This window comes from Phaenicophaeus curvirostris, chromosome 33 (genome assembly GCF_032191515.1).
Source record: "Phaenicophaeus curvirostris isolate KB17595 chromosome 33, BPBGC_Pcur_1.0, whole genome shotgun sequence".
Taxonomy (NCBI): Eukaryota; Metazoa; Chordata; class Aves; order Cuculiformes; family Cuculidae; genus Phaenicophaeus; species Phaenicophaeus curvirostris.
In genome coordinates, this window is record NC_091424.1 from 1,908,349 (window position 1) to 1,920,435 (window position 12,087).

General features: G+C 59.8%; 1 protein-coding gene across 3 annotated transcripts in view; it reads right to left on the bottom strand.

Moving 5' to 3' along the window:
- CHD8 (chromodomain helicase DNA binding protein 8) overlaps positions 1-12,087 on the bottom strand; it is a 74,593-nt gene that overhangs the window by 54,401 nt on the left and 8,105 nt on the right. For all 3 annotated transcript variants that reach the window (XM_069879140.1, XM_069879139.1, XM_069879141.1), the window contains 4 exons: positions 10,584-11,251; positions 8,066-8,419; positions 6,311-6,684; positions 1,982-2,087 (listed from right to left, as the gene is read on the bottom strand). In XM_069879140.1, the coding sequence (XP_069735241.1) occupies positions 1,982-2,087; positions 6,311-6,684; positions 8,066-8,419; positions 10,584-11,204 (1,455 nt within the window). In that variant the 5' untranslated portion in view covers positions 11,205-11,251. The remainder of the gene's footprint in view (positions 1-1,981; positions 2,088-6,310; positions 6,685-8,065; positions 8,420-10,583; positions 11,252-12,087) is intronic.

Here is a 12,087-nt window from a genome sequence, read left to right on the forward strand (position 1 = left end):
CAAGATCCAAATCCAAGCAGGATCCAATCCAGATCCCGATTCCAATCCCAATCCAGCTCCAATCCCGATCCAGATCCCAATCCCAGATCCAGATCCAAGCTGGATCCGATCCCAAGCAAGATCCAATCCCGATCCAGACCCTATCCCGATCCCGATCCAAGCTGGATCCAACCCCGAACTAGATCCAATCCAGATCCCGATCCCAATCCAGACCTGATCCAGCTCCACTCCCAATCCCGCTCCAAGCTGGATCCAATCCCCATCCAATCCCATCCCAATCCAGCTCCAGTCGAGATCCAGCTCCAATCCCGATCCAGATCCAAGCTGGATCCAACCCCGAACTAGAGCCAATCCAGCTCCAATCCCAATCCAGATCCAATCCCGATCCAGATCCAATCCCGATCCAGATCCAATCCCGATCCAGACCCAGATCCCGATCCCGATCCAGACACCGATCCCGATCCAACCCCGATCCAGATCCAACCCCGATCCAGATCCAATCCCACCCCAATCCAGACCCAATCGAGATCCAGCTCCAATCCCGATCCAGATCCAAGCTAGATCCAACTCCAAACTATATCCAATACAGATCCTGATCCAGCTCCAATCCCAATCCAGATCCAATCCCATCCCAATCCAGATCCAGATTCAATCCCAATCCAGATCCAAGCTGGATCCAACCCCAAACTAGATCCAATCCAGATCCCAATCCAGACCCACATCCAATCCCGATCCAATCCCAATCCAGATCCAAGCTGCATCCAATCCAGCTCCAGCTCCAATCCAGACCCAATTGAGATCCAGCTCCAATCCCAATCCAGATCCAATCCCGATCCCATCGAGATCCAGATCCAATCCCGATCCCATCGAGATCCAGATCCAATCCCGATCCAGACCCAATCCTGATCCCATCGAGATCCAGATCCAATCCCGATCCAGACCCAATCCCGATCCAGACCCAATCCCGATCCAATTGAGATCCAGACCCCAATCGAGATCCAGCTCCAGCTCCAATCCCGATCCAGATCCAAGCTGGATCCAACCCCAAACTAGATCCAATCCAGATCCAATCCCAATCCAGCTCCAATCTCGATCCAGACCCAGATCCCAATCCCGATCCTGATCCAGATCCAAGCTGCATCCAATCCAGATCCAACCCCAATCCAGATCCAATCCCGATCCAGATCCCAATCCAGACCCAGATCCAATCCCAATCCAGATCCAAGCTGGATCCAATCCAGATCCAATTCCAATCCAGATCCAATTCCAATCCAGATCCAATTCCAATCCAGATCCAATCCAGATCCAATTCCAATCCCGATCCTATTCCAATCCAGACCCAATTCCAATCCAGATCCAAGCTGGATCCAATCCAGATCCAACTCCAATCCAGATCCAACTCCAAGATGGATCGAATCCAGACCCACATCCAATCCCGATCCAGATACAAGCTGGATCCAATCCCAATCCCGATCCAGACCCAGATCCAATCCCGACCCAGATCCAAGCTGGATCCAATCCCGATCCAGACCCAGATCCAATCCTGATCCAGATCCAAGCTGGATCCAATCCCGATCCAGATCCCGATCCAGACCCAGATCCAATCCTGAACCAGATCCAGGCTGGATCCAATCCCGATCCAGATCCAGATCCAATCCCGATCCAGATCCAAACTGGATCCAATCCCAATCCAGACCCAGAACCCATCCCAATCCAGATCCAGATCCTGATCCAGACCCAGATCCAATCCAGACCCAAGCTGCATCCAATCCAGATCCCAATCCCGATCCCGATCCAATTGAGATCCAACCCCAATCCAGATCCCAATCCAGATCCAACCCCAATCCAGATCCCAATCCAGATCCAATCCCGATCCAGATCCAGATCTGATCCCAATCCAGATCCGATCCGGCTCCGATCCCAAACCGAATCCGATCCGGATCGGATCCGGCTCCAGCCCCGACCCCCCCGGGGCGGGTACCTGGACACTGGGCTCCTCCTCCTCGCGGGGGGCGGGGGCTTCGGCGTCCGAGGTGTCCGAGGAGGCGTTCCGCTTCCGCTTCTTCCCCACCACGGGGGTGATGGTGCTAACGAGAGGCTCGTTAATGAGGGTTGGGGGGTCCCGGGGGGGAGATAACGAGGGTTTGGGGGTCCCAGGGGCGAGATAAGGAGGTTTCGAGGCCCCAGGGTGCGAGATAAGGAGGTTTCGAGGCCCCAGGGCGCGAGATAAGGAGGTTTCGAGGCCCCAGGGGGCGAGATAAGGAGGTTTCGAGGCCCCGGGGTGCGAGATAAGGAGGCTTCGAGGCCCCGGGGTGCGAGATAAGGAGGCTTCGAGGCCCAAGGGTGCGAGATAAGGAGGCTTCGAGGCCCCAGGGGGCGAGATAAGGAGGTTTCGAGGCCCCAGGGGGCGAGATAAGGAGGCTTCGAGGCCCCAGGGCGCGAGATAAGGAGGTTTCGAGGCCCAAGGGTGCGAGATAAAGAGGTTTCGAGGCCCAAGGGTGCGAGATAAAGAGGTTTCGAGGCCCCAGGGGGTGAGATAAGGAGGTTTCGAGGCCCAAGCGTGCGAGATAAGGAGGTTTCGAGGCCCCAGGGTGCGAGATAAGGAGGCTTCGAGGCCCCAGGGTGCGAGATAAGGAGGCTTCGAGGCCCCAGGGTGCGAGATAAGGAGGTTTCGAGGCCCGAGGGCGCGAGATAAGGAGGTTTCGAGGCCCCAGGGGGCGAGATAAGGAGGCTTCGAGGCCCCAGGGGGCGAGATAAGGAGGCTTCGAGGCCCCAGGGGGCGAGATAAGGAAGTTTTAAGGCCTGAAGTTTGGAGATAAGGAGGCTTCGAGGCCCAAGGGTGCGAGATAAGGAGGTTTCGAGGCCCCAGGGCGCGAGATAAGGAGGTTTCGAGGCCCCAGGGTTGGAGATACGGAGGCTTTGAGGCCCCAGGGTGTGAGATAAGGAGGTTTCGAGGCCCCAGGGGGCGAGATAAGGAGGTTTCGAGGCCCCAGGGGGCGAGATAAGGAGGTTTCGAGGCCCCAGGGGGCGAGATAAGGAGGTTTCGAGGCCCCAGGGGGCGAGATAAGGAGGTTTCGAGGCCCCAGGGGGCGAGATAAGGAGGCTTCGAGGCCCCAGGGGGCGAGATAAGGAGGCTTCGAGGCCCCAGGGGGCGAGATAAGGAGGCTTCGAGGCCCCAGGGGGCGAGATAAGGAGGCTTCGAGGCCCCAGGGCGCGAGATAAGGAGGTTTCGAGGCCCCAGGGTGCGAGATAAGGAGGTTTTGAAGCCCAAGGGCGCGAGATAAGGAGGTTTCGGGGCCCCAGGGCGCGAGATAAGGAGGTTTCGAGGCCCAAGGGGGCGAGATAAGGAGGCTTCGAGGCCCCAGGGGGCGAGATAAGGAGGCTTCGAGGCCCAAGGGTGCGAGATAAGGAGGCTTCGAGGCCCCAGGGGGCGAGATAAGGAGGTTTCGAGGCCCCAGGGGGCGAGATAAGGAGGTTTCGAGGCCCCAGGGCGCGAGATAAGGAGGTTTCGAGGCCCCAGGGGGCGAGATAAGGAGGCTTCGAGGCCCCAGGGGGCGAGATAAGGAGGTTTCGAGGCCCCAGGGCGCGAGATAAGGAGGTTTCGAGGCCCCAGGGTTGGAGATACGGAGGCTTTGAGGCCCCAGGGTGCGAGATAAGGAGGTTTCGAGGCCCCAGGGGGCGAGATAAGGAGGTTTCGAGGCCCCAGGGGGCGAGATAAGGAGGTTTCGAGGCCCCAGGGGGCGAGATAAGGAGGTTTCGAGGCCCCGGGGGGCGAGATAAGGAGGTTTCGAGGCCCCGGGGGGCGAGATAAGGAGGTTTCGAGGCCCCGGGGGGCGAGATAAGGAGGTTTCGAGGCCCCGGGGGGCGAGATAAGGAGGTTTCGAGGCCCCGGGGGGCGAGATAAGGAGGTTTCGAGGCCCCGGGGGGCGAGATAAGGAGGTTTCGAGGCCCCGGGGGGCGAGATAAGGAGGCTTCGAGGCCTGAGGGTTGGAGATAAGGAGGTTTCGAGGCCCCAGGGTTGGAGATAAGGAGGTTTTAAGGCCTGCGGGTTGGAGATAAGGAGGTTTCGAGGCCCCGGGGTGCGAGATAAGGAAGTTTTAAGGCCTGAGGGTTGGAGATAACGAGGATTCAAGGCCTGAGGGTTGGAGATAAGGAGGTTTCGAGGCCCCATGGTGCGAGATAAGGAGGCTTCGAGGCCCCAGGGGGCGAGATAAGGAGGTTTCGAGGCCCCAGGGGGCGAGATAAGGAGGCTTCGAGGCCCCAGGGGGCGAGATAAGGAGGTTTCGAGGCCCCAGGGGGCGAGATAAGGAGGCTTCGAGGCCCCAGGGGGCGAGATAAGGAGGCTTCGAGGCCCCAGGGGGCGAGATAAGGAGGCTTCGAGGCCCCAGGGGGCGAGATAAGGAGGCTTCGAGGCCCCAGGGGGCGAGATAAGGAGGCTTCGAGGCCCCAGGGGGCGAGATAAGGAGGCTTCGAGGCCCCAGGGGGCGAGATAAGGAGGCTTCGAGGCCCCAGGGGGCGAGATAAGGAGGCTTCGAGGCCCCAGGGGGCGAGATAAGGAGGTTTCGAGGCCCCAGGAGGAGAGATAAGGAGGTTTCGAGGCCCCAGGGGGCGAGATAAGGAGGTTTCGAGGCCCCAGGGGGCGAGATAAGGAGGTTTCGAGGCCCCAGGGGGCGAGATAAGGAGGTTTCGAGGCCCCAGGGGGCGAGATAAGGAGGCTTCGAGGCCCCAGGGTGCGAGATAAGGAGGCTTCGAGGCCCAAGGGTGCGAGATAAGGAGGTTTCGAGGCCCAAGGGCGCGAGATAAGGAGGCTTCGAGGCCCCAGGACGCGAGATAAGGAGGCTTCGAGGCCCCAGGGCGCGAGATAAGGAGGCTTCAAGGCCCGAGGGGGCGAGATAAGGAGGTTTCAAGGCCCCAGGGGGCGAGATAAGGAGGTTTCGGGGCCCCAGGGGGCGAGATAAGGAGGTTTCGGGGCCCCAGGGGGCGAGATAAGGAGGTTTCGAGGCCCCAGGGTGCGAGATAAGGAGGCTTCGAGGCCCCAGGGGGCGAGATAAGGAGGTTTCGAGGCCCCAGGAGGAGAGATAAGGAGGCTTCGAGGCCCCAGGGGGCGAGATAAGGAGGTTTCGAGGCCCAAGGGTGCGAGATAAGGAGGTTTCGAGGCCCAAGGGTGCGAGATAAGGAGGTTTCGAGGCCCCAGGGTGCGAGATAAGGAGGTTTCGAGGCCCAAGGGTGTGAGATAAGGAGGTTTCGAGGCCCCAGGGGGCGAGATAAGGAGGTTTCGACGCCCCAGGGGGCGAGATAAGGAGGTTTTAAGGCCCCAGGGGGCGAGATAAGGAGGTTTCGAGGCCCCAGGGCGCGAGATAAGGAGGCTTCGAGGCCCCAGGGGGCGAGATAAGGAGGCTTCGAGGCCCCAGGGCACGAGATAAGGAGGTTTCGAGGCCCCAGGGCACGAGATAAGGAGGTTTCGAGGCCCCAGGGGGCGAGATAAGGAGGCTTCGAGGCCCCAGGGGGCGAGATAAGGAGGCTTCGAGGCCCCAGGGGGCGAGATAAGGAGGCTTCGAGGCCCCAGGGGGCGAGATAAGGAGGCTTCGAGGCCCCAGGGGGCGAGATAAGGAGGCTTCGAGGCCTGAGGGTTGGAGATAAGGAGGTTTCGAGGCCCCAGGGTTGGAGATAAGGAGGTTTTAAGGCCTGCGGGTTGGAGATAAGGAGGTTTCGAGGCCCCGGGGTGCGAGATAAGGAAGTTTTAAGGCCTGAGGGTTGGAGATAACGAGGATTCAAGGCCTGAGGGTTGGAGATAAGGAGGTTTCGAGGCCCCAGGGTGCGAGATAAGGAGGTTTCGAGGCCCCAGGGGGCGAGATAAGGAGGTTTCGAGGCCCCAGGGGGCGAGATAAGGAGGTTTCGAGGCCCCAGGGGGCGAGATAAGGAGGTTTCGAGGCCCCAGGGGGCGAGATAAGGAGGTTTCGAGGCCCCAGGGGACGAGATAAGGAGGCTTCGAGGCCCCAGGGTGCGAGATAAGGAGGCTTCGAGGACCAAGGGGGCGAGATAAGGAGGTTTCCAGGCCCCAGGGTGCGAGATAAGGAGGTTTCGAGGCCCCAGGGGGCGAGATAAGGAGGCTTCGAGGCCCCAGGGGGCGAGATAAGGAGGTTTCGAGGCCTGAGGGTTGGAGATAAGGAGGTTTTAAGGCCTGAGGGTTGGAGATAAGGAGGTTTTAAGGCCTGAGGGTTGGAGATAACGAGGATTTGAGGCCCCGGGGTGCAGGATAAGGAGGTTTCGAGGCCCGAGGGCACAAGACAAGGAGGTTTCGGGCTCTCACCTGGCTTTGGCGCGGCCTTTGCTCTTGGCGGAGGCCCCCGCGGGGCCTTTCCCCTTGCGGGGCCGCTCGTCCTTGGCGCCTCCCCCGCGCTCGGCCTTCCTCCTCCTCTTGCGGTCGCCCTCGTCCTCGGGACGGACGCTGGGGAGCTCGTCCTCGTTGAGGACGCGGGGGATGTTCTGCTCGCCGCGGGCCCGGGCGCGGGCGATGGCCTCGGCCACGATGCGGTTGGCCTTCTCCTGCTTCTTCTGGTGCTCCAGCTTGCGGGACTCGTCCGAGGAGGCCGAGCGAGGCGCCGAGGCCAGGGCGGCCACCTCGCCGCCGCTCAGCACCTTCACCACCGACAGGCCCCCCGAGGAGCCCGGCGACGAGCCCGCCTGGGGAGGAGACAGAGATGGAGACCGTGAGACCACGATGGAGGCCTCAAACCCATCATGGAGGCCTCAAACCCCATCGTGGAGGCCTCAAACCACATCTTGAAGGCATCAAACCCCATCTTGATGACCCCAAATCCCATCTTGGAGGCCTCAGATCCCATCTTGGAGGCCTAAACTCCATACTGAAGGCCCCAAACCCCATCTTGAAGGCCCCAAACCCAACTTAAAAGACTCAAATCCCATCCTGGAGGCCTCAAACCCATCTTAAAAGGCTCAAATCCCATCCTGGAGACCTCAAACTCCATCTTGGAGGCCTCAAACTCCATCTCGGAGGCCTCAAAGCCCATCTCGGAGGCCTCAAAGCCCATCTCGGAGGCCTCAAAGCCCATCTCGGAGGCCTCAAACCCCATCGCGGAGGCCTCAAACCCCATCGCGGAGGCCTCAAAGCCCATCGCGGAGGCCTCAAAGCCCATCGCGGAGGCCTCAAAGCCCATCGCGGAGGCCTCAAAGCCCATCGCGGAGGCCTCAAAGCCCATCGCGGAGGCCTCAAAGCCCATCGCGGAGGCCTCAAAGCCCATCGCGGAGGCCTCAAAGCCCATCGCGGAGGCCTCAAAGCCCATCGCGGAGGCCTCAAAGCCCATCGCGGAGGCCTCAAGCCCCATCTCGGAGGCCTCAAGCCCCATCTCGGAGGCCTCAAGCCCCATCTCGGAGGCCTCAAGCCCCATCTCGGAGGCCTCAAGCCCCATCTCGGAGGCCTCAAGCCCCATCTCGGAGGCCTCAAAGCCCATCTCGGAGGCCTCAAAGCCCATCTCGGAGGCCTCAAAGCCCATCTCGGAGGCCTCAAAGCCAACTTAAAAGACTCAAATCCCATCCTGGAGACCTCAAACCCATCTTAAAAGCCTCAAACCCCATCTTGAAGGCCCCAAATCCCATCTTGGAGGCCTAAACTCCATATTGAAGGCCCCAAACCCCATCCTGGAAGCCTCAAACCCAACTTGGAGGCCCCAAACTCCATCTTAAAAGCCTCAAACCCCACCCTGAAGGTCCCAAACCCCAATCTAAAGACTCCCAGTCCACCCTGAAGGCCCCAAACCCCATCTTGAAGGTCTCAAACCCCATCGTGGAAGCTTCAAATCTCATCTTAGAGACCTCAAACCCCATCTTGGAGGCCCCAAACTCATCTTGAAGGCATCAAAGTCCATCTTGAAGGCCCCAAACCCAACTTGGAGGCCCCAAACCCCATCGTGGAGAAGGTGGAGATGGACACGAAGGGGCTGGAGAAAGTGGAGATGGACACGAAGGGGGTGGAGAAGGTGGACACGAAGGGCTCGGAGATGCTAGAGGTGGACACGAAGGGCGTGGAGAAGGTGGAGAAGCTCACCTGGGGCTGCAGGACCACCTTGAGGGGCACGGTGACCCTCTGGGCGGCGCCGGCCACCACGTGGGGCAGGGAGGAGACGGGCACGGGCGCCGCTTGGCCTCCCGCCGGCTGGAGCAGCTGGAGCTTGGGGGGCGCCGGAGCCCCCGGGGGCTGCTGGACCTGGAGCTGGATGGTGACCACCTTGGCCGGTTGGCCTGGAGAAGAAGGTTTGGATTGTCCTAGAGCGGCCACCTGGTTGCCTTGAAGGACGATCTTGCCGGGCAAGGTGCCCAGGACCACGTGGCGTTGGCCGGAGGGGGCGGCGGCGCCGCCGGGAGGCTGCTGGAGGACCAGGGTGATGCGCTTGGAGTCGCCCTGCGGAGGAGGAGAAGACAACAAAAGGGGTTGGGGGAGCTGGGAAGGACACCCAGAAGGTCCCAAGCCCATCGTGGAGGCCTCAACGCCATCGTGGAGGCCCCAAACCCCGTCCTGAAGACTCCAAGTCCATCTTGAAGGCCTCAAACCCCATCTTAAAAGCCTCAAATCCCATCTTAAAGGCCCCAAGCTCCATCTTAAAAGCCTCAAACCCCATCTTGGAGGCCTCAATCTCCATCTTGAAGACCCCAAACCCCATCCTCAAGACTCCAAGTCCACCCTGAAGGCCTCAAACCCATCTTGGAGGCCTCAAACCCCATATTAAAACTCTCAAATCCCATCCTGAAGACCCCAAACTCTATCCTGGAGGCCCCAAACCCCATCTTGAAGGCCCCGAACCCCATCCTGAAGACTCCAAGTCCACCCTGAAGGCCTCAAGCCCATCTTGAAAGCCTCAAACCCCATCCTGAAGGCCCCAAACCCCACATTAAAGGCCTCAAAGAGCGTCTCGGGGGCCTCAAAGAGCGTCTCGGGGGCCTCAAAGAGCGTCTCGGGGGCCTCAAAGAGCGTCCTGAAGACTCCAAGTCCATCTCAAAGGCCTCAAATCCCACCCTGAAGACTCCAAGTCCACCCTGAAGGCCTCAAACCCCATCTCGAAGGCCTCAAACCCCACCTCGGAGGCCCCAAACCCCATCTCGGAGGCCCCAAACCCCATCCTGGAGGCCCCAAACCCCATCTCGGAGGCCCCAAACCCCATCTCGGAGGCCCCAAACCCCACCTCGGAGGCCCCAAACCCCATCTCGGAGGCCCCAAACCCCATCTCGGAGGCCCCAAACCCCACCTCGAAGGCCCCAAACCCCATCCTGGAGGCCCCAAACCCCATCCTGGAGGCCCCAAACCCCATCTCGAAGGCCTCAAAGCCCATCTCGAAGGCCTCAAAGCCCATCTCGAAGGCCTCAAAGCCCATCTCGAAGGCCTCAAAGCCCATCCCGAAGACCCCAAGTCCACCCTGAATGCCTCAAGTCCACCCTGAATGCCTCAAGTCCACCCTGAATGCCTCAAGCCCACCTTGAAAGCCTCAAGCCCATCTTGAAAGCCCCAAACCCCATCCTGAAGGCCCCAAACCCCATCCTGAAGGCCCCAAACCCCATCCTGAAGGCCCCAAACCCCATCCTGAAGACTCCAAGTCCACCATGAAGGCCTCAAACCCCATCTCGAAGGCCTCAAACCCCATCTCGAAGGCCTCAAACCCCATCTCGAAGGCCTCAAACCCCATCTCGGAGGCCCCAAACCCCATCTCGGAGGCCCCAAACCCCACCTCGGAGGCCCCAAACCCCACCTCGGAGGCCCCAAACCCCACCTCGGAGGCCCCAAACCCCACCTCGGAGGCCCCAAACCCCACCTCGGAGGCCCCAAACCCCACCTCGGAGGCCCCAAACCCCACCTCGGAGGCCCCAAACCCCATCTCGGAGGCCCCAAACCCAACTTAAAAGCCTGAAATCCCATCCTGGAGACCTCAAACCCATCTTAAAAGCCTCGAGCCCATCTTGAAAGCCTCGAGCCCATCTTGAAAGCCTCGAGCCCATCTTGAAAGCCTCGAGCCCATCTTGAAAGCCTCGAGCCCATCTTGAAAGCCTCGAGCCCCATCCTGAAGACTCCAAGTCCACCCTGAAGGCCTCAAACCCCATCTTGGAGGCCCCAAACCCCATCGTGGAGGCCTCAATCCCATCCTGAAGACCCCAAACTCCATTTTGGAGGCCCCAAACGCCATCTTGGAGGCCCCAAACGCCATCTTGGAGGCCCCAAACGCCATCTTGGAGGCCCCAAACGCCATCTTGGAGGCCCCAAACGCCATCCTGAAGACTCCAAGTCCACCCTAAAGGCCTCAAACCTCATCTTGAAGGTCCCAAACCCCATCTTGAAGGCCTCAAATCCCATCCTGAAGGCCCCAAAGCCCACCCTGAAGGCCCCAAAGCCCACCCTGAAGGCCCCAAAGCCCACCCTGAAGGCCCCAAACCCCATCTCGGAGGCCCCAAACCCCATCTCGGAGGCCCCAAACCCCATCTCGGAGGCCCCAAACCCCATCTCGGAGGCCCCAAACCCCATCTCGGAGGCCTCAAACTCATCTTGGAGTCCTCAAACCCCGCGATGTCGCCCCCGTCACCTGCGCCGGCGCCGAGGTCAAGGTGACGGCCGGTTTTAAGGGTGTCCCGGCGCCTCCGGCCTTGACCGGCTGCAGCACCAACTGCTTGACGGGCCTTCCCGGCTGCACCAGGCGGTGGACGGCGGCGGCCGTGGCGGCTCCCGGTGTCGTCGTTGCCGCCGTAGCCGTTTTCCCGGTGCCGGCGACGCCGGAGACGCCGGGTCGGAGCTGAGGAGCCGCTAAGACCTTGGCGAAGGTGACTTTGCCGCCGTTGGGGGCCGCGCCGGGGGCCGCGGGAGGAGGAGGAGCCTTGAGGATGACGATTTTGGGGGGCTGGGGGGCCCCGGAGGAGGAGGAGGAGGCGGGAGGCAAGGTGGAGGCCACCCCCATGAAGGGGTTTCCTTGGCTGAGGACGTCGCGCTCGCTCGGGGGGAGCTGGGGGGCGGCGGAAGGATCCGGAGGGGCTCGGGAGGCGTCGTCCGGAGGGTTGGGGGGAGCGGGAGGCGGGTCGAGAGCTCCCGCTAAGGTGAGAGCTTCTTCGATGGGGTCGGGGTGGTGGGAGGGCACGAAGGTCTCGTCGCTCAACGAGTCCAGGTTGAAGAGGTTGGGGTCGTCGAAGAGGTCCATGATGGGGTCGGCCATGTTGAGGGGGGGGGCGGCGTCAAGCGAGGAGGGGGGTCGGGGAGGAGCTGCGGGGGAAGGAGAGAGAGAAACGAGGAGGTTGGGACCCCGAAAACGAGGTCTTTGAGCCCAAAAAAACGTGGTGGGACCCCAAATTCATCTTCCTCGAGCCAAACCCAAGCCTTTCGACCACCAAAATTGCCTCAAACGGAGCCAAAAAGGGGGTTGAGGCCCCCAAATTGTACGAAAAGGGGTGTTTTCACCTCAAAAATGACCTCCCTGCCCTCAAATAACCCCAAAATGACCCAAAAGTCACGTCATTCAACCCAAAATGAATAAAAAAGAAAGTTTTTACCACAAAATTATCCCGCTGACACCAAAATGATCCAAAAATCAACATTTTTACCCTCAAAATTAACGTTCTCACCCCAAAATGACCCCCAAACAGGGCATTTTATCTCAAAAATGAGATTATTCATACCAAAATGATCAAAAAATGATGTGTTTCAACTCAAAATGAGCCAAAAGTCACGTCGCTCGACCCAAAATGAACAAAAAAAGAGCGTTTTGACCACAAAATTATCCCGCTGACGCCAAAATGATCCAAAAATCAACATTTTTACCCTCAAAATTAGCACTCTCGCCCCAAAATGACCCCTAAAAGGGCATTTTTCCCTCAAAAGTCACTTCTTGCACTCAAAAAGAACCAAAAATGGTTGTTTTACCTCAAAACTGAGCTCTCACGCGCCAAAATGAGCCCCAAAGGGGCATTTTGACCCCCAAAATGAGCTTCCTCGCACCAAAATGACCCCAAAAAGAGCATTTTTACCTCAAAACTGAGATTCCTCCTACACAAATTACCCAAAACGGGCGTTTTTACCTCAAAAATGACCTCCCTCACCTT